The sequence below is a fragment of the Uloborus diversus genome, chromosome 1, assembly GCF_026930045.1.
Source record: "Uloborus diversus isolate 005 chromosome 1, Udiv.v.3.1, whole genome shotgun sequence".
Lineage (NCBI taxonomy): Eukaryota > Metazoa > Arthropoda > Arachnida > Araneae > Uloboridae > Uloborus > Uloborus diversus.
Window position 1 is genome coordinate 135,794,323 of NC_072731.1, and position 22,072 is coordinate 135,816,394.

General features: G+C 33.0%; 1 protein-coding gene across 1 annotated transcript in view; it reads right to left on the minus strand.

The window, feature by feature from the left end:
* LOC129221408 (protein disabled-like) overlaps positions 1–20,831 on the minus strand; it is a 58,158-nt gene extending 37,327 nt beyond the window's left edge. The window contains exons 1-4 of the mRNA XM_054855893.1: positions 20,629–20,831; positions 12,316–12,440; positions 6,490–6,579; positions 2,628–2,762 (exon numbers count right to left, since the gene is read on the minus strand). Coding sequence (XP_054711868.1) covers positions 2,628–2,762; positions 6,490–6,579; positions 12,316–12,440; positions 20,629–20,812 — 534 coding nt within the window. The 5' untranslated portion in view covers positions 20,813–20,831. The remainder of the gene's footprint in view (positions 1–2,627; positions 2,763–6,489; positions 6,580–12,315; positions 12,441–20,628) is intronic.
* Between the last annotated feature and the right edge of the window lie 1,241 nt (positions 20,832–22,072).

Sequence of the window (22,072 nt, forward strand, 5' to 3'; positions counted from 1 at the left end):
CCCGGAATAGGAATCACATGAGCTGGAGGCGAAAAATCTCTTAAGGGAGCCAAGAGAGCCAAACAAACTGGTAGCTAATACAGAATTAGCAAGCCAGGAGAATTAGGGCGGTAACTTACTACAAAATACAGTTCCACTATAGCAATTTTTCTCAAACATAAGGGTTTAGGTGGGAGGGGGGGAGGATCCTGAAAGTGCTAGAAACTGCATGATTATAAATTGGTGTTAAGAGTTAATTTTTGTTTTTCGTGTTCTTAACTAAAATGCAGTAATCTGTATGCAGATATTATTGTCTGTAACTTTTAAATTTCATGATATCTTATTTTCAGAATGTCTATATTTTTAACAACTTTTAACTATTTCAAATTTTAAAAAAAAGCTTAAATATTAAATTTATATGTCTGACTTCAATATTAAACACACTTTATATATATATTTTTAAAAAAATAATTGTTGGGAACTCTGTTTTCAAAGACATAGAAGAGCTTTTCTCTGATGCTTTCGTTTTTTCTGAAGAGGGGGGGGGGGCGAATCCCTAAAAGACCCATAACTTTTTTCATAGGGGAAGTTAGGACTCATACTCATGATCATTTTTCATTGTTAAATATGATTTTTAAAACTGACCCTGATGTTAAAAATTTGACAATGGCTTTTTTCACCAAAAAAAAAAAAAAAAAAAAAAAAAAAAAAATCAAAATTTTTCTTTTTCTAATTTTTTAAAAATTCTTAGTATAAACCAAGATTATTATAATATTTTTAATAAAAATATTCAAAATCTTAGCATTTTTATGAAAATTTCCAAAAAGGTAAGTTTATTAGTTGCTAAGAAACAATTTTTTCCCATTAAACAACAGTTCAGTTTGAATGTCTTAAAAATGACAGAAAATGCAAAATCAAAAAATTTGATAAGTCTATAATATCAAAATACATTGAGATTGAAAGAAAAAAAAAACTAAGGGGTTGCTTTTTACCACAAAATAAGGAAGTATACCAAGTTTCATCAAAATCTGAGGTGGTACATGTTAAAATCACATTTTTACGGTAGATTTGGGGTGGAACTACCCCATATTTTAAGTTATTTCAAATGAAAAAGAAGCTTAGATTTTTTTTACATTTGAGCCCAATGTTCAACACACTGTATATTTAAATTTTTGTCGTAATTGCTGACAATTCAGTTTTTAAGAATATGGAAGAGATTGTCTGTATGATGTTTCCTGCTTTTTTTTTTCAGAATGGGGGGGGGGAGGGGGCAGAATCCCACAAAGTCCCCTAATGTTTTTTATTGGATAAGTTAAAATACATATTCATGATCATTTTTAAAAAAAATTATGATTTTTAAAGCTGACCCTCTTGTTGAAATTCAGAATTATGTCAGCACCTTTTTTTGACAAAAAAAAAAAATTTTAAAATTTTCACTTTTCTAATTTTTTAAAAATTTCTTATGTAAACTTAAAACTATTGAGATATTTTTTATCAACATGTTCAAAGTCTTTACATTTTATGCAAAAATTTTCAGAAAGATTATAGCATTACTTACCAAGAAACAATTTTTTTTAATAAACAACATCTTCTCAGTTTGAGTGTCTCAAAAATGATAAAAAATGCAAAATCGCCGAATTTCAAAAGGCTATAAAATCAAAACGAATTGATATTGAAAGAAAAAAAAATTAGGGGGTTGCTTATAACCATAAAGGGATGAAGTATACCAAGTTTTATCAAATTCCGAGACGGTGGGTGTTAAAATCCCATTTTTGTGGTTGATTTGACGTGGAATGACCCATTTTTGAATGAAAGATTAATATTTATTTCAAAATAGTTAAAATGTTTTTTACTTTTCTATGAAAATGAGTACATACGACCTAAATCAAATTTGAAAAAAAAAAAAAAAATCTACGAAAAACTAATTCTTTCACTATTGCTTTTTAAATATTTTTTTCTCCAAGTGATGAAGCTCTAAAAAGGACCACCACCATGATTGGTAAGAAAAAGAAATGGGGTCAAACTGAAAAAAATGAAATATATCTTTTAGTTTCAAAGCTTAAGGCAATTGTTTCTAGTTCAAAATCATTCACACTGGTATTGTGCATGTTGAATAGTAAGTACATTGGCTTTTTTATGCATTTATTTGATACTATGTCTATATGCCATATAGTAAACTCCTGATTATCTGTGGAATATGGCGACTCGATAACAGCGGATAAGCGAATTTACGGATAATCCGCAAAATAAGTAAAAAACGACACTAGTATATACACACACACAATAGCCTAAAACGATCAATAACAGTGTATGTAAAAGCTAAAAAATGATTCTCAATTGTAAATGGATTACATACATAAGCGAGTAAAGAGTGCAAGTAGATTAACCAAAACAGATCATTTATTGAATGATTTAAATGATAATGATTTAAACAGTAAATTAACTTTAAAGCACTACTCTCATTCTGACACGAACAACATTTTTCATGCTCAAATTCAGTTCAGTGTTGAAAAATATTTCAGGCATGAGATACCACAGCCAGATTTGAACCATACAGATACACAAAATTAGCATTTTATTTAAATTTTGTACCTCCAATAATGTCATAAAGGATGCATAACGACTTTATGTGTGGCATAAATTCTTACCGTTTTTTCTGTTTTAATAGCAAAAAATCGATGACCACTTTGGGGACAACCAAAGACATAACCAAAAGCTCTGCTATCACTCGTGTCTTGAGAAATGAAGGAAATCTTATGAATCGGATGATGGTGAAGTGGCTCCTGTATTTGAAGGATAAATAATATTGCGTTGTATAACAATGGACACAGTATACAAAAGATTTTACGTTAAAGCAAAGCTGATATGACAGTAATTTATCATATTCAATTCTTTATAACAATCTAAAATACAAATGTGTGACAGTATATTAATCGTACATAACTTGATACCATGTTTTGCAAAGTTAATATCAATATTTTCTAAGATGCCCTTTAGAAAGAAAGAATTATCTCATCAATTCAATTTATTCAAATTGAATTAATGAATAACACTTACACAAATAGAAAGAAATGACAAACAAAGCTTCTCCTTCTGCGATATTTTAAAACTGCTTCTTATGTGCATGTGCTTGTGTTTCATTATTTTTACAGTGTATACCTGGCTTCTATTCAGGCATGTAAAAAATACATGTCATTTAAAACCATTCTTTAAAAAAAATTTAATGAATATTCTCCACATGACCTGTACCCTTTCCTCAAAACCTGACTTCAATCCTCTTGGCTGAAGGGTACTTCAAACCCCTTTGAGTTGACCAAACATATTCAGAATTGCTTGGGTTAAAACAAGCTGATGTGTGCATCACATGGCTTCCTTTTATCCCAATTTAATGTCATTTCCCCATTACTGGCAATTTTAATGTGATTCAATAGTTTACTCTCTAAATATCACCAACAATGGCCAAATTGAAATTAGATTAAAAAAAAAAAGAAATCGCCAAATTTGTTGCCAAGTTGGCGACAAAACTTGGTGACCAAAAGACTGGTGATATATCGCCAAGTGTCCGCCAAATTATAACACCATTTGAGTTGACATCGAAATTAACAAGGATTTCCCCTCAAAAAGGGGCAAAAGACCCTTTTAGAAACACCTGAATGCAACCAAAAGTGGAGGTACACAACTAGACCCCACTAGGAGTCTACGTACCAAATTTCAACTTTCTAGGACATATCGTTCGAGTTATGAGACGCACATACAGACATCACGAGAAAATTCTTTTCTCGTTATAATTAACTCGGGAATTGTCAAAATGGATATTTCCCGTGTCTATACATTCTTAGGCACTCATCCACATGTGGTCGAGTCGAAAAAAAAACTCTTCATTTATTCGGGGGTGAGTAAAATGGAAATTAAGGTCAATTTTTGAGTGAAAATTTTTTCGCGAATGCAATACTTCCTTTTTTGTAAAAGGAAGTAAAAAAACAAATGTTTGAAGAAAAGATTTTGAAAACAAGAAAATATAAACAGTTTCTGGGTTTATATATCTATGAGTGGTTCATTATTGAGATTCAAATTTTTTGAAAAGTTAATTTCTGTAATTGTGATTTTTGTCAAGCAATTACAGAAATTAGTTTTGTTTTGCAATACTGCTTTTTAAAAGTAGTTTCTTTTATTCGGGAGGAATAAAATGAATATTTTGATTTTTGGTGTCTTGTACCACTTTTACATTCGATTTCTTTAATTGAACTTAATTTTCTGTGCAGGTAAATATTTGGAAGATTTACATATATGAAATTCAGGGTTCTCTTCACTTTCTACAAATCAGCAAATGATTGTAATAAACTGTAAAACAAATTTTGCATAAGGAAGATAGTAGGGAAAAACAGAAGCTACATATGATTTCTGGTAAAAATAAATTTGAAAGAGGAGAAATGGCACAAAATGGTGTTGCATGGTCCACATGGTAAATATAATACTCTCACGTCAATTAAATATATATTAAATTTAATTTCTTTAATCAATTAACTTATTTCTTTTACAAAATATATCTATTCCTTAGCTATTGCTGAGCAGTTTGTTAAAACTTTATGGCAGTGTTTGGATTTTTGACGCTCTACTGTATATTATTACCAACATACCAAATTAATATAACCAATAGCAACATGTTGTGTTTGGTTTTCCATAGAACAAATGATTTCCTAAACAGTAGATAATAAAAAGCAGACTTTAAAAACACACAAACAATACTATTTTTTCAAACAGTTTTTTTTTTTTTTGGAAAAAGAAGATGTTTTTTGGCTTTGCCCAATGAAATTAAATTCCATGGTTAAAATTGTCAAACACAAGTGACTTCCTGGTTTGCTGATTGCAAAGGATAATTATCCCTGATTTAAACTTTCTGATAATTCTTCGGTTTTTTTCCTAGAAAATGAAACTTCCCCCAAGAGCCTGGTTCCTTTACATTTTATGCCTCCAGTAAAATCCATGTCAATTCAACAAGAGGAGTAACATGATGGTCTCGGAATTTCTTGAATATATGTTAAAATTCATTAAAAAAATCAAGAAATACGTTTTTTTTTGTTTTGCCCAAAATAATTCCAGGGGCGAGATACAGGCCGCCAAAGATGGTGGTCTGGTCATGATTTCTCACTTGAGATTTTTGTCAAAATCTCTAAAATACATTATCTCAGGAAAGCTAGAACATATTTTGTTGCAGTTTGTTTTATTTAAAAGGATATTTTTTCTTGTTTAAAAACATAAGCAACATTTTGAAATACGTACTTCAGTTTTCTTTTCTTTCCAGTCTTTTGAAAAAAGTTAAATTTTTTTATATTTTTCTCAAATACATCAATTTCAAAAATTTTCATTTTTGAAAAGTTTATAAGTACTACTGAGCACTACGTTCCCTGAAAAGGAGAGCTTCCACTTTTTCATTTAACAGATTTTAGAGGCATTTGAAAGAATGAGGGTTTTTGATGAACACTTTTCTGTACAGGTTGACCTGAAAATTCAAATTTAGTTTTTTGTAGCAAGTGGCCAGAAAACATTTTCAATTCATTCATATAGCGAAGCTTTCATTTTGAGTCGCCATTTTATCCAGGATATTGAATTTAGTGAGAACAAGATGGCATTGCGTTTAACGATTCTCTATTCTTCTGGTGCCTTGCTGACGGGTTGCAAGGGGAAATGCAGCGACTCGGCTGGAGGCAGGGTTCTTCCTTTCATAAAAAATAAAATTTCTGGATAAAGTGGAGACTCAAAATGAAAATTTAGCTACATAACTCAATTAAAAGTGTTCTCTGGTTACTTGTTGCAAATTTTTTTTCTTGAATTTTAGAGTCTGCTATTGCATAAAGAGTTCCTTAAAAATTCTCCTTTTTTCAAATGACTCTAAAATCTGTAAAACGGAAAAGTGCAACAGGGAATGTAGTGCTCAGTGGTACTAATAAACTGTAAAAAAAAATGAAAATTTTTAAAATTGACATATTTGAAAAAAATTACTTTTTTTTTCATAAGACTGTGGGGAAAAAAATAAAGCACATATTTAAAAATGATGCATATGTTTTTAAAAAGAAAGAAAAGATATTCTTTTAAATAAAACAAACCCCAACAAAATATGTTCTATCGTTCCTGAGGTAATGGATTTTTTTTGACGGAGATCCCAAGTGAGAAATCATGACAGAACTGCCATCTTTGGCGGCCGGTATCTCCGCCCAGGAATTTTTTTGGGCAAAAATAAAAGTATTTCTTAATTTTTTATGAATTTTAACAAACGTTAAATTCAAAAAAATCCGAGACCATCTTGTTACACCCCTTGTTGAATTGACATGGATTCTACCCTCCACATTTTTACATATTCAGGGCCCATTAGCTCAAAAATGTTTGGCAAAAAAACAAAGAGTGGAATAATTTTCAGCACTAAAAGTTCATAAGATTAAGCAATATGTTTAAAAAAAAATCAAATCCAAAGATACTGAAATTAATATTGAGAACAGAAATTGCAATACCAACCCCAGTTTTTTCATCTTTGATTATGATTCCTTGAAAGGATATGTTTAAGATAATCCTCTGTTTATGATCTCCTGATGTTTTAACGGCTGCCTACAAATAAAAGTGAAATGGATTTTCAAAAAGATATAACACTTTGGTGGATTTTTATTTAAAAAAAAATCAAAAAGTAATGAGTCGTTATATTCCGTGCAGAACAATTTGAAAAATATACGTCCAATATATCATTAATCCTTGACAATTGCCAATAAAAAACTTTATATAGATAGTAAAGGTGCTTATCACAGATCTGTCACGACCCAGGTAGCAGGGCTTACAGACTGAGATACTGATTTACTTAAAAGCAAATAAATTTATTTATTCACTAATCATTGCCCTTCTCCCCTAAAACACAAATTTAGAATTAAAAAAACAACAACAAATCCTTAACATAAAAAAAATGTCTGCAGATCTTTTTATGTAAAATACAGTGCTTTAATTTAAATTCATTTCTTGTCTTACATAATTTATCAAACTTACTCATAGTTTCTTACAGAACCATCAAGCCTTGTTAATGGGACTTGTGGAGATATCAAAACCTTCGCAATAATCGACTTTCGCGGTAACCAGATTCTGAGTAAACATGCAAAACGTTTTGTTGAATTCACACAGAAAATATTGGATGCAAACTACATTTATACATAAAAGCACATACATAGGGGAGACTGGAGATATTTGATCCCTGGGGATACATGATTTCACAGCCAAAAATGTACCAAAATCATTAAGTGTAAATTTGAAACCTGACAATTATGTTAAAGTTATACTTGTACATAAAAACTGGCAACACTTTTTCTTTTCAGCCATCTTGTTTTAGCTTGAAAAATGATTGTCTGAATGTGTCAAGGGAAACTTTTTTTTTAGGAAAGCATTCTGAAGTTAACATTATCTGTTATCTACAACTTAAAAAAAAAAAAAATAACGAAGTGTAATGTTAAAGTATAGACAGTTTTTAATATTTGAGACATATTGTTAGTAAATTGCTACTGATTGAAAACATATGCTAGGCTTACTTTTCTTTTTAATAAGTACACTGATACTTGCATTTTTCTTCCCTCTTTTTAAAAATTGATTCAATGGAAAAAAATCTTAATTTTATTATTGCAAGACAAGAACAAATAAGTTGATTTTTCTGCTTGTCATCTAATTTTTTTAATTTGTTGCAATTTTAGTTTTACTATGCTACTTTAAAAAAATTGTTAGTTTTATTTATAAAATATATTGTTCACAACTGTATTGGAGAATACGTAAGAGATCAAAAGCATCATAAGTTCATTAAAGCTGTGTACATTTTTTAAAAAAATGTCGTAGTGGAATTTAAAATGATGTTATTTTGTGTTGACATTATAATCTCTTTATAGTACATAAAAGTAAGGTTTCAAAGAAATTCTGGAATAATGTCTGCGGCGGACGTGTGTCCAGGAGACCCCATAGCACCTACAGCCTTGAAATTTTGTACAAAATTACTTTGAGCTCCAGGGGTGTGCACCTGGGGTTTTATTTTTTAAAATTCGAATTAATTTTTTTGTAATTAATTTTTTAAGCTCAAATTTCACATAAATTGCCTATTGTTGTCTATTAAAGGGGTGAAAAATTACTTGCACATATTAATATTATACTAGTGTTCCCGCTAGGCCGTTTTTGAAGGGCGCAGCGCCCTGCCCTTTTCCATATCAGCAGAATGCGCCCTGCCCTTCTTTTAGAACGCGAAATGCGCCCCGCCCTTCTCAAAAATAAGAAATTGCACTTTGTGTTTTTAAAAAGATGCCTCAACCATCGTTTCGACCTGCCGCGATATAGGGGCAATTTTATTTGTCCTGCGATCATTTGTAAAAACGCCCATGTCTTATCCTTGTTCCCAGAATTTCACCCTGAAAACGGCCCCATAAACAAAAGGGGAAGCAAACACCTAGGCAAAGAAGGGATGAGATTATCAGAATTCAAACAGGCTTATCAATAGGAAACAAAGGCATGTTCTTCCCTTCTACTGAGGGTGGTTTTTTGAAAGGTTGTGGGAAGGAGTAGGGTCTTCTGGGAAGGGAGAGAGCTTTGCTTCATTCCTCCCCATCCTTGATCTTCTGAGAATCAACAATGAGAGAGGGAGTAGGACATTTTCCTAACATTTCAGCCCTTTGTGTCCGTTCTTCGTCTGCACGTGGAAATTAGGCTTAGCTAATTTTAGCGCATTGCTAGTGATTCTGTAGCAATCTTTTCACATCTGTTTCTGGAAAGTTAACTTTCTGATTGTTTCCTAAGAAGAACATAGTACAAAGCTTACTGGACTAAAATGCAAGGGTATTTTTTAAATATCTTGGATTTTTAACCCCCATCCCCAGCCCCCCTAAAAAGCCGTTTGAAATGGAAACATCGCATTGACAGGGCGTTCATTCAATTCTTTCCTTTTTGCTAAGTATTTTCATTATCTTTGTATATGTGTGTTGTGTGATTCATATAACAGATTATTTAAAACACTTATTGACATAATAAAAAGCATACTTTTGACATACTTGTGCTTTTTTCCAACAAAAATAATCTTGCACTGTTTCTTTTTCTTTTATAAATATTATACAATTGATTTTTAAAAAAATCACACAATTAAAATGCTGAAATATTAAATTTTCACAAAAATTGTCTGAGATAAAAAATCTTAGCTTGGCCCAAGCTGCTTATGCATTGCATTTAGGAGCGCATACATCTGCCAACACATTTGTGTTATGAATTTGAACTCCAAGACTAGGAAATAAAGCTAAAATAAAGTCTTTTTAGTTTTGCAACTTGCTATCACTGCATTTTTGAAGCACTGGCACACAGTATTTTAAGTTAATTATTCTATTTGAAGTGTAATGTATTTAAAAAAGGAGAATTTACACTCATCAAAATTTTGATGTCTACTAAAATACTTAATGGCACAATGCACATTACTAGGCAGTTTCTTTGTTAGGAAGGGGAGATCAGTAATTAAATACTATTTTTCTTAAATTGAAATTCAAAGGCTTTTGAAATGCCTAGAATTTTTTTTTACTCTTATAGGTAGTTAAAATTATGGCCTGAAAAGTGTTGAAAAACACCCAAAGCCTATTTTGAAGACAAGTGCGTTTTCTGGATGAAATCATATTTAATACTAAAGTCAGTGGTGATGGCAATCAAGGGGGGGGGGGGGGTCATGGTGCAGACTAGACTGTTTGAATTTTTGCAAGGTGTTTTAAGTGTTATTTCTCTTATTTTTTTTGTAGTGGGGGGGGCACTCAGTACTTTTTGAGTGGTGCATCATTGGTCTTGGGTGGGGGGGGGGGACACCGCATTGAAATAGTGCCCTTTTTAAAAAAGTTGCCCCTTTCAAAGGCCAGCACCCTGCCCTTTTTTTTTCTAGAGTGAACACTAATTATACATTGTTGGAAAGGGTAGAATTTTCCGCGTTCTACGCATTTTGTTTCAATGCTCTAACTTGAATACAGCGGGAGTTATTTGCATTTTTAGCTCGATTTTTTTTAGGCTTAACTAAAATTTAGGCACTACTTTCTTCATTAAATCTATCAGTAAAAAGTGAAGGAATTGTGCTAGTTTTCTTTTTGACACCACTTTAAAGAGCGGCTTTTTATACTCCAGATCTAACTCGACCTATGGTCGAAAAGCTAAACTTCTATCTCCAAAGGAAAAAAGTTACAAGCCGTTAAAAATCAATTTAGAATAATCTCATCACCATTAAAATTATTGATGTTTTATTTGGCGTTGCCATGGTTACATATTTTCGAATCGCGTGTTTCTTCTTTCTTATTCACAAACTTTTAGGGTTTCAACTTTAACAAAAAATGTTAGGCTCAACTCAATTCAAGCCCCGAGCTAAAGAGCAAAATATATTACTAGAGACCACGAATATGAAAGTGACTTTTCAAACGTACAAAGCCGCAGTTTTGAAATGCTCAGGAGCTTCTTAGCCCTTATCGCTCTGCAAGTTGGTAAAAATTATTTTGAAACCTGAGGGAGAGGTGCTTTTTGTTCCAAATGGAGTTCATAATGCTTTTTTAATCTATTTCTTTCGAACCGATGATTTAAATCTTTGCGAAACAAATAAGATTGCGAAGCAATCTTCAAGGGTTGGTGAGCCTCAGCGAGCAGGGTGTAGAGCACCTTAGTCTAATAAAAGAAAAGAGAAATAGTGCTATTTTTTAGAAACATTATGTAGAAAACTAAAATCCATCAATGAATTGCTGATCTAATGAAAAGTTTATGTATTTTCTCAGTGGGATCAAGCATCCCCTATGAAGGGATCATGTATCCCCTGATGTGGGGAATTTTTGGTAAAATATATTTTTTGCAATATGTTTAATTTCAACTTAAAAAATCAGAATCTGTCAGATAGAGGAAAGTTACCTTTGATCAAGTACTTATAAAAACTGATAATTTGCAGCAGAGAAAAAAAATTGAAAACTAAAGTGTGGATCAAGTATCTTCAGTCTCCCCTACACACAAGCACTTGTATTTGTACAAAAAGTTTTTAAGTACAAAACTTACATTAAGTCTAATAAACAAGTATTAAACAAATTTTTTTAGACTGGAAGAATATAAATTTTCTGCCCTGTGTTTGATGAGCAGAAATTGACTGAGCATGGCTAGACACTGGTTTTCATTAAAGTGCAGATCCTCCAAAGTTAAGTAAGGAAATTTCATGTAAAAGGACCTTTTTTCTTCCTTTCATTTCTTGTTTGAATGGAAATGAGATTTTTTGAATTTGAAAAAAACTGCTGGTAACTTTTTTTTCTTTGGAGATAGAAGCTAAGTTTTCCAACCATAAGTCGAGTTGGATCTGGATTTAAAAAAGCTGCTTTTTAAAGTGGTGTCAAAAAGAAAACTGTGGGACAATTCCTTCACTTTTTACTGAAAGATTTGATGAAGAAAGTAGTGCCTAAAGTTTAGCTAAGCCTAAGAAAGTTCGAGCTAAAAACGCAAAAAACTCCCTCCGTATTTAAGTTAGAGCACTGAAACAAATTGCAGAAAATTCTACCCTTTCCAACAATATATAAAATAAATATGTGCAATTAATTTTTCTCCCCTTTAATAGGCAATAATAGGCAATTTATGTGAAATTTGAGCTGAAAATATTAATTACAAAAAAAAAAAAACCATTCAAATTTTAAAAAACAAAACCTCAAGTGCAAACCACCGGGACTCGAAGTAATTTTGTACAAAATTTCGAGGCTGTAGGTGCTATGGGGTCTCCTGGATGCAGGCCCGCCACAGATTTCGTTTCAAAATTTTCTTTGACCCTACTTTTTTAATATAAAGATATTATTGTAATTATTATTATAGTCTTTTTTTTTATCTTAAGTGGAATTTCATTCAAATCAAATTTTTTTAATACAATTGATTTAGTAATAATTTTTAGCTTTATCAAATGGGGCAATGGCATTTGTTTTGGGTTAAGCGCAATTTCGAGTTTAGGTTTAGAGAAGTTGGTCGGAATAACAGGGTTTGACTGTATAAAGTTGTCAAGAAGGGCTCTTGAACTCAACACAGTACTGGACATAGATTTAGATTTTCATAAAATTCTTTCTGACCATTTTTCTTATTGGATTGCTTTTTACATGAAACACTGGAACATTTTTGTGTCTTCATTTACCATCACTTTGCTATCAAATAAGAACTTTTCTTAGTTAGTCTAAGAATAACACAAAAATTTGCTGAATGCTTGCTTATACTTTTTAATGCAATGAGATAAAAAAGATAGTAAACAAACTGAGGTAATATCCATCATTGTAGAATATTTTATCTATTGAGGAATCAAAATATTACCTTAAGTCTTTGTAAGGCACCTTGACACATTCGATTTCCTCTGGCATCAAAAACATGCTCAGTTCCAATAATTTTAGCTTTAAAATTGATTCCTTCACCACTAAACCTATCAGGATCATTCTTCTCTATAAATAAATAAACAAGGAGTGTCAAGTTACTAACATTAAAAGTAATGCATAGCAAACAGGGAATAAGGTTCATGCGTATGGGTGCATTTAGTTAGCAGACATCAAGTTTAAGTGCATTTGATTTGGGAATATTCATTTTTACTAAAGAGAAAATATCTGAACCTAGTTCATGCAAAAACAGGGTTGGTATAAACACTTTTTTTATGGGGGGTGGGTTGGGGGAACCTTTTTTTCTTTTGGTTTAAACACTATTTGTAAGAAAAACAGTTTCATTTTAGAAAAATCATGAAGATTTTATGAATTGATTGTTAAAAAAAAATTTAATATTCATATTTGTACCTAATTTCTTTATAATTAATTAAATAATTAAGAGTAAAATCTTCTAAACTTCCTCATACTTAAGAGATTTCTATAGGAGAATATTGTTTTAAAATCTTTAGAAAACTATTAGAAAAATACAACACGTAAATGAGTCTTGGTATACATAATCAAAGAAATAATTTACTGTGATAGTTGAGACATTAATTACAAATAACGAAGGATAAATTCTTGCATATTAATTTCCTCTTAATCAAAGCTATCTACTGTAAATAAAAAATAAAAGTAAAATTAAAATCCCGCACATATTCTTAAACGTAGCAACAGGGGCGGACTGTCTGAGTTTGGCCCAGTCGGCAAAAGAATTTTTTGGCCCACCTCTGTAAATTAAAAAAGTTAAATCAAACACCAGATCTCAATTCTTCCGAGTTGAGCTAAGACATTAAACTACCGCTAGTTCCTAGTTCCCTTTAAGTTTCTAAATCAAGTTTTAAAGTTCTAAAAAAAGAAAATTGTGAAACGTAAAATAAAGCTACCACTGACACATTTTTTATGTACCTTGAAAGAAAGATACTAATGGTCAGGGCCTGACTGTTGAATAGGCCAACTAGGCCATGGCATAGGGACCCGATTTTTAGGGGCCCCCAAATGACATAAACTGTTTCAGCCAATGGTTAAAATTGTAAGGATTGACTGCATAACATAACCCCCCAGGGCCCCCTGTTCCTATCACTTGGTAAGGATTAACTACAAAGGGGCCCCGAAAAACCATTTGGCCTAGGGGCCCCAGCTATCTTAATCGGGCCCTGCTAATGGTCATAAATCTGAAAAGGCACATCTTTATTCTTCTATACTGACAACATCAGAAGGACACGAGGAAAGGGAGGAATCGGGTAATTCTCCCGGAAAGTTTTCGAAATTGGTTGATCTATATAGGCCTAAGGAGAAAAGAATCAGGAGAAGGGGTTCTATAGTTTCCTTCCAAGCGATATTTTCAACGCTGATGTCAAAAACCATAATTTTACAATTTTCGGTAACGTTAGAAGAGAGGAAAAAAAAAAAAAAAGGTTTCCCCATGATTTTGTCTTCTTAATTTTTTTTTTCAAAAATTTGAAATCTATTTAAGTCTACCTTTGTTTAAAATAGCATGTCAAAGGCTCTTCCCAGAATTTCTCCGTAATGAGAAGTTTTAGAAATGCAATTTTAGGCTACCCTTGGTAAAATTAATGGAACAGGGAAGCATCGGGAGCTCTCTCCGCTCTCTACGAAAATGTTTCGACTTTGAGCTATTAAAAAACGCAAAAATATCTTTGGTCACATTTGAGAGAGTAAACTCAGTGATCTCATTTGGAAGCATTTAAAAAGTAAAGTATACTTGACCCAACTTTAAACTACAATTTACCACAGGGAATCCGGCGACTCTGCCGACATTGAAAATTTAAAAACAATCTTATAATATGCTTGGGAATATTAAAAGGAAAAAGGACAGTTTTCCCAAGTGTTTCCTCTAACTACCAAACGGAACGACCTTGAGGGTCACGGATTCGGACAAAATTCTAGATATAGGTCCATTCCTACGAGGTATGAATCCAGGTAAAGCGGTTTGACTGCATAGGCTCTAGTTCGGCTGCAACGGGGGTCCAAAGTTGGTAAATTGGATCCAGAAATGCAATGAAATTTCCTTTAGAATTTTCATTTTTACCTATTTTTCTGCTATTTTACTGCAGTATGAGCCATTAGCATGCACTTACCATTGAAATAATTATGCTGTACACTAATTTTTAATATGTGGTTCTCTAATTTAAATAGGATACTACTTTCAATTTCAAAAACTTGAATGCCAAAATAACATGGTAAAAGGAACGATTGCAAATAAAACTAATTATTTTCGTTTTAATATTAAGTGTCTGCTACCTGTAGTAAAAAGTATTTATTGTTTTCTAGTAAAAAGAACTTACTTTAACTGGATATTTATCGTCTGCTATCAAATATATTCCACAATAATGAGCAAAAAATTAGGGAAGAGAAAAAGTTCTGATTTATTGCACCACATGGCACATAAAAAAACCAAAATACAAGATTGTTTTGACTTTATAAGTAACTTAAATATTGTCGATTAATTAAATAGGTGTTTTCCCTTCCACTCGTTGTACTAACAAAAGGGGACAAATGTTTTGGGAGAACTAATGTTGTGCCGTAGTCGTCTGAACTTCCATTGGAAACGCGATTGAATTTCTATGGCCAAACTAGAAACTTTGGACCCTCGTTTCAGCCAAACTAGGGCCTATGCAGTCAAACCGCTTTACCTGTGCTAATATCTAGTGACAAGGGACCTATATCTAGAACTTTATCCAAATCCGTGACCCTCAAGGTCGTGCCGTTTGGTCGTAAGATTTTTTTGGAGGGTGCCGTGACTTACCTCTTTTAAGCTAACCTTTGACCCTGAACTGAATCAACCCTCCTTGCCCACCCCTTAAAAGTTTAAACAAAACTTCACAAAAGCGAATTTTTTTCCAAAAGGTAAAGATTCACACAAGCCTGTACTTGAAACATCACTCCCTCATTTCAATCACTTATCGATAAGAATATGATTCGAATATATCTGAATGTTCTTTGCATTACCTTTAAAACTAAACATCAAAAAGCTTTTTAATATTTAAAAAATAATTACTATCGAAAACACTTAAAACTTTGTAGCACTTATACCAAAAAGTAAAAGAACCTTATTTGACAAAATTTCTCTTAAAAAGTACCCTTTCATCAAAATGCCCACTGCCCTTTTCTTGGTCTGAGGAAAACACTAGTACTACTTCGTATCTAGCAGGAGAACACTGGGTATTTTTTTCTGAAACTGAAATCAATTTTAGGCTACAGTGCAGATAAAAGGGTTACAGAGCTCTTCCATGCAAATTTCTATCAATGAAATTTTAAGCTATCTTTAGTGATTTTACGGACTGGCGAAGGTTTTAAGACTTTTTCTGGCAATTTTTTGATATTTAAATCTGAAAAACGTAAATAGGGGGACTTGATCCAAGAGCCAGGTAAATCCAGACTTGCTCATTTTTGGCAAGATCAACAAATAACATCATTTTTCGATAGAAAGGCTGATATCTTTTCCACATTATTTACTAAAAAGCAAAGGTATGATCTGATATTTGTGTCTTGTTTTTGCAACCAATCGGAACATCAATATTCTCCCCACACAAAAATTGAATTTAAAAAAAGGGAGAAGTTTGGATGTAACTGGTTCTTGCATCAACGTCCTCAATGGGGTTGTTTCCTTCAGTCAAAAGTACTACACTTTTAGTCACTAAAATTAATAGAATAAGTAATAAAAAAAAAAGAAAAAAACATTGAGTGACAGAAAAACTTTCAATTTCTCAACTCTTAATTTTTAAAATGGCCGATTTTGAAAATGAGGAGTGGTCCTTATAACGTCACAGGTGATAGACTTTGGCGCATTTCCACTGGCACCCTAAATGCGTACGCTTACTGTCTACCACGTTTCCAGGTCATGATAATTCAGAAGCGAAATAAATATTCCGCTCTACGCTTATTATCAACCATATTGTTGCCAGTACATGTGAGTAAAGAAGCGAATTAAATGTTGCGATCTACTCTAATAGCATTTCATCACATGTGATGTCATGTGCAGAAGCGTAAAAAATGAAATTGTGCACCATTTAAAATAGCTGTGAAAAAGTATTAAACTTTGACAAATTACTTAAATAATGGTAAAATCCTATGTTTTTAAGCATGTTCGTTCAGAGAAAAATGTTTTTAAAGTTTCGAAAGCAACCCCATTGTAGACTTTAGACTATCATTGGTGACTTTAGGACTACAAAGAGAACTCATATCTGAAATACCTTAGGGACCCCGTTAAATCTCAATCTGACCCTGATTACAACTAATACGGCCCAAAAAAAAAACACCTGCTCCTCCCCCCCCCCCCCCCAACCTTGGTTGCACTCCTAAATCTGCTTAAGTTCAGCAGCTCTTCCTTCTAAGTCGAAATTTTGTCCTGATTTTGTCCTCTTTTGGATTCACTTTATCGTTGTTCTGGCTTGCTTTCCCGTATGCGATTCTGAGATGAAAATACTCGTATAGAGATAATTTACAATACACCAATGAAATATCTTGCAAACTGACAGTATTTAGTTGAATTGGTTACAACCAGTGAATACCAGGGGCGTGCAAATAAATTTTGGGGCCCCGTCACAAATTACTTTTACGGGCGCCCCTAATCTTGTTTCTCCCTACATAGATTTCACCCTTCATTAAAATAACCTCGAGCCTCCTTTTGGCTTGGAATCAGGCCAACAGGTGTCCTTCCCCCCTTGTGCATGTCCCTACTCATTTGTATCAACAGCCCAAACATGCATTTATGGCAGGGCCGGGGCCGCTTTGTCTAATGGTACAAGCCCCTTCAATTTTTGTTAGTAGATGTACAAATATAAGTTTTTAACCCTCTTTTTTTTTGTCCCGGGCCCTTTTTCAGGCCGCGCTGGACCCCAATTTCTCTGACCCCCTTTTTTCACATAGAGAAAAGAAATTACATGGTTTTTTTTCTTCATTTTTTTTATTATGGCATTTAAAAAAATGTTAGGTGTGAATTTAAATGTATTAAGTTCAATAAAAAAAAACGCTGAAAGTGGCCCACTCGGCGGTTGGCCCAGTCGGGGATCCCCGACTAGCTGACCTGGCCAATCCGCCCCTGCATAGTAAGTATTTTACAGCATCTACAAATGAATCATAAGTCTGATATACATTACACAAATTCAAAATTCAAAAGATCAATGCATATTTTGTTTAAAGATTAAAAAAACAAAAAGTTAATCATGTAATTTATTCACCTAATATATCAGTGACAACAATTATAGAAACAAGACAAGAAGGTTTTAAGAAAATCATTATGTTTTCCATTGTAAACATTATTTCTCCTGGTTTAATGCATTCAGGAACAATTTTTTTATCAAAGAAAAAAAATCATTTTAATTAAAAGCCCCAGCACAAACTCTTAAATGAAAATACTCTTTTAACATACACTCAGCAACATTGAAAATATCGTCTCAAAAAAGAAGAAACGTACAATAGTGAAATTTTGCATATAAAAAGAGTGACATCTGATATGCACGTGATCCATGTTTGGTGTCGATGCGCATGACCCCTTACCCTATAGTATTGGTGAAATCGGGAAAAATGTGCTATATAAACCAGTTCATAATTTAAGATTTGTGAATGTTACGATTACTTCTGGATTTCTTGAGAACCTTAATGAGTGAAGGATGCCAGGTAGACGAGTTACAAAACATTTTTCATAGTTAAGCGAGTTTGAGAGAGATTTGATCATCGACATGAAAATTGCAGGTTCGTCAACCAGCCGTGTTGCTGCCCAGGTGAATCGTTCGGAGATTCACCTGGGTTCCACCCTGTTCTGTTAGAAACCGTTGGAGGCAGTGGACATAAAATGGTACCCATATGCAAAAAAAACGGGTCTGGAGCAACCGGGAAGACCATGAGGAGAGAGGATGGAAGGATCGTGCGGCAAACGCTCGTGGATTTTACCGTGAGTCGTTTCACCATACACGCAGACGTAGGGGTAGCAGTTGTTCCCCGAACTATTTCTAAAGGTCTTGTGGAAGTAAATCTGTCGTCCAAGCGCCCTTTTCGTGTACTCCCTTAAACACCAAAATATGGCAACTTTGTCTGCAATGGTGCGAAACCAGAGCGTTGTGGGATGTCACTGATTGGCAAAAGGTGGTGCTCAGCGAGGAATTCCGATTTATTTTGAGGTCAAATGCTATCTGCGCACGAATGTGGAGATGCCCTGGAGAAAGGTACCAGTCCATCCATTCTATCCCATGACACACTACCCGCACAGCGGGCAAAAAAAAATCAGGGAGGCTATAGCCTATGATAGCCGGTCCACTCTAGTTGTGGTAGGTGGAACTTTAAGGCCAGCGTTATATTAATGACATTCTGCAACCACATCTAGGACCGTTCCTAAATGGCCCTCCAAGAGCAACTTTCTAGCAAGATAATGCTCGCCCACAGCTAGAGTTGCTACCGTTAGAGTTGCTCAAGACTTCTTACGTCCTTTTGAGACTCTTCCATCGCCAGCCCGCTCCGCCGACTTGTCCCCTATAGTGCATGTACAGGATTAGCTGAAACCCCAGATATTGCTGTGCTACCCTGTACAAGATTCAGAAGTGGCTGTTCAAAATTTGAGTGTCCATCTGCCTCAGAACAACATCAGACATTAAATTAGCTCAATGTTGGACTGTATTGTGTCATGTATTGCAGCAAAAAGGGGTCCAACACACTATCGAAGTAGCATTATATTTATCTCAATCTTTACTACAATATACAATAGAATACAATACTTCCTTTTTTGTAAAAGGAAGTAAAAATGAGACAACTGCTTAGGCAATATAAGATTGTTAAGCAGGGAAATTCCTCGAGATTTTCTCAACTAAAGAGCTAAGAATTGGCAGGTTTTTCCACACTTGGTTTTGTTCGGTTTTAACCGTTGTTTAAATCAGGGATGCACTGATTTATCGGCAGTAATCGGTACAGACGTACCGAGTAGCACTTTGGCCGAGTACCCAGTACTCGGCTTTTCACTACTCGGCCATGTACTGAATTACCGATTAATAATTCCATTTTAAGAAGAACCACCGACACACACGTGATGAATTTTGAACTCATTGGAATAGTAGTATATGTTTTCATAAATTTTACATATTATATGGGGAAATTATGAAATTTTACAAAAAAAAAAAAAAAAAAAAAAAAAAACATTTTTGAAAAAAACCACATGGTTTTATTTAAAAAAAAAACTTGGTTTGATCAAAAAAAAACCTGTGCAAAGAAATACATATCCTCCTTGTTCAAGAAAAAAAGAACACATCCAATATTTAACGTTAAATTATTAAATAACTAGCATATTTCTATCAAAACAAGATTTAAAATATTAACGTTAGGTACAAACTGAAAAATATTAGCAACTTTTTGTTGGTGTAAAGTCCAACATTAAATAAATAATAGATTTTCGTGTTTTCAAGAAATTATTTTTAAGTGGACTTGTTTGCTTTTGCATGCACTTTAGTTCAGCTATCATAATTTAAAATTATAATTTTTGTGAATCAGGGATGATGGTGGTGACAGGAAAATTTTTCTGAAACTATGAGGACGCTCCGACCCCCCTCCGCCTCATAAAAACTCTTTAAATATGGATACAAAAATCATTTTTTAAAAAAATATTTAAAAATATTTGTTGTATTTTTAAAAATAATTTTTCAGTTTTAGAATGTGTTGTCAGCACAAAATTTTCAGATCACAAACACCCCTGGCATGAATATAACACTTTTTTACAAATTTGATAGAGATCAACCGGAGATCTGGACAAATGAGGTTCCACTATACTTGGGGAAAACATGCTCTTGATGGTTGACGGTTTCAATTTCCTTTTTCCAAGTTTCCTTTGACAAATAGCATTATAATAAGTACAATAAAACAATAAAATACAAATTATACTTTAGACAATTTTGTAATCTGATTTTCACAAAATGTCACTTATGCTTGATAAAATATATGAATATGTGATTTTTGAACAGTTTTTGAGTTTTTGTCAGTTTTAAACAATTTTTTGACCTTAATTATAAATATTGCAAAATTTCGTTGCTTTTTATTTTAGTTTAGAAAGTTAGAAAAAAAAAAAATAAAGGCACAAAAATCCAACATAATATTACAAAATCACTCAACTTTGCTCTTTTAACCTTCTGGTTTTGTAAAATCTCTCTGCACATAATGTTGGCTAAAACTTAAGTTTTATTGAACAACAGTTGAAAATATTTCTCAAGAATACCTTTTAATGTTTTACTCCTTTTTAAAATTCTAAGCTCTCTATTTTCTTTGTTGCCTTTTCTAGATTCTTTCTTCATAGTTTTAACAGGAGATGAATCTTCATCTTCAGGCAACTCACTGTATGAACTTCGACTTCTATCCTTGCGTTCTTCTTCTGTTTTTAAAGCATCTTTGCTTGCTTTCATTTTCTGAGTATCACCACCTATAAAAGTTCTCATTTTAGTCCAACAAAATGTTGAAAAATGAGGCAGTGAGAAGCAAAGAGATGTAAGTGGCAAAATTAAAAATTTGGAGATAACCAGTACAAATAGGAGGTGGATCTCACCTCTGTCTTAGGGCAAGAGATAGTACTAGCAGTCCTGTTAGGTGCTGCTGTACAGCATGATTTTGAAAAAAAAAAAAAAAAAAAATTCAAGGCATGCCTACCTAGCACGGTGTCTTTATAGTCGTTTTACTCAAAACTTAAAATGTTCACTCACATCCCTTTGCTTCTCACTGCCTCAAATGATCTCTAAAAAATTTCAAGAAGTTTAATTCTAACAGTGATGCAGCAAAAGAAACATAACGGGGGGGGGGGGTCCTCTCAAATAAAAGTCCTCTTAAATAAATAATCTTTGCAAAACATTAAATCATCTGCACAGCTTGTTTTAAAAAATAAAATATTCCAAATTTTCTTTAATTTCAATAGGGAGAAAAAACAATTAAAACTTTGAAATGAAAATAAAAGCAAACCATTTCAACAATTATTATTCCATCGTAAAAAGAAGGATAGAAAAGTTGGAGCCAGACTGATTTTGGGGTAAAGGAGTCTGAGTCCCAAAAGCTTTTAAATTTCGGAGAGAGTTGGAGTCAGTCATTTTCCCTCAGTCTACTCTGCCAAGGCTGCAGAATCAGAGGTCATACTGATTTTGGGGTTCATGAGTCAGAGACTTGGGGTTCATGAGTCAGAGACTGGAGAAATTCTAGGAGACATGTTTATGTTTAATAAATTGAAATCTTTCAAAAACAAGTCATATTGCGCTATTCTCTAATCAAGAACTTTATTTTTAAAGAATGAATACAGCATTTTAACTATTACAAAATAATAAAAATATTTACTTATGGACACAACTCAATTTCAAATGATTTCATTAGTTGTCGAAAAAAATTTTTTAGATTACTTTAGTAACAAACAAATTGACAAAACAAATTTGATTTTCAGTCAAAATTCAATTTTAGCAATTAAATAAAAAATGCCAAGTGATAACTTTTAAGATTTTTTCAGCATTAATTTACAGAACAAAGATTTTTTTTTTTGAAATCGTGATAACAGTATGCTAATTACGTCAAGACAATGAGTAATGGCAAGGGAGCAAAGTCATTAACGACATCTTCCTCTTTGCCTGTAGGGTTGTTTATTTTACGTAGCATGGAATGCGTGGAAGGAAAATTCAAGATAGGTAAAA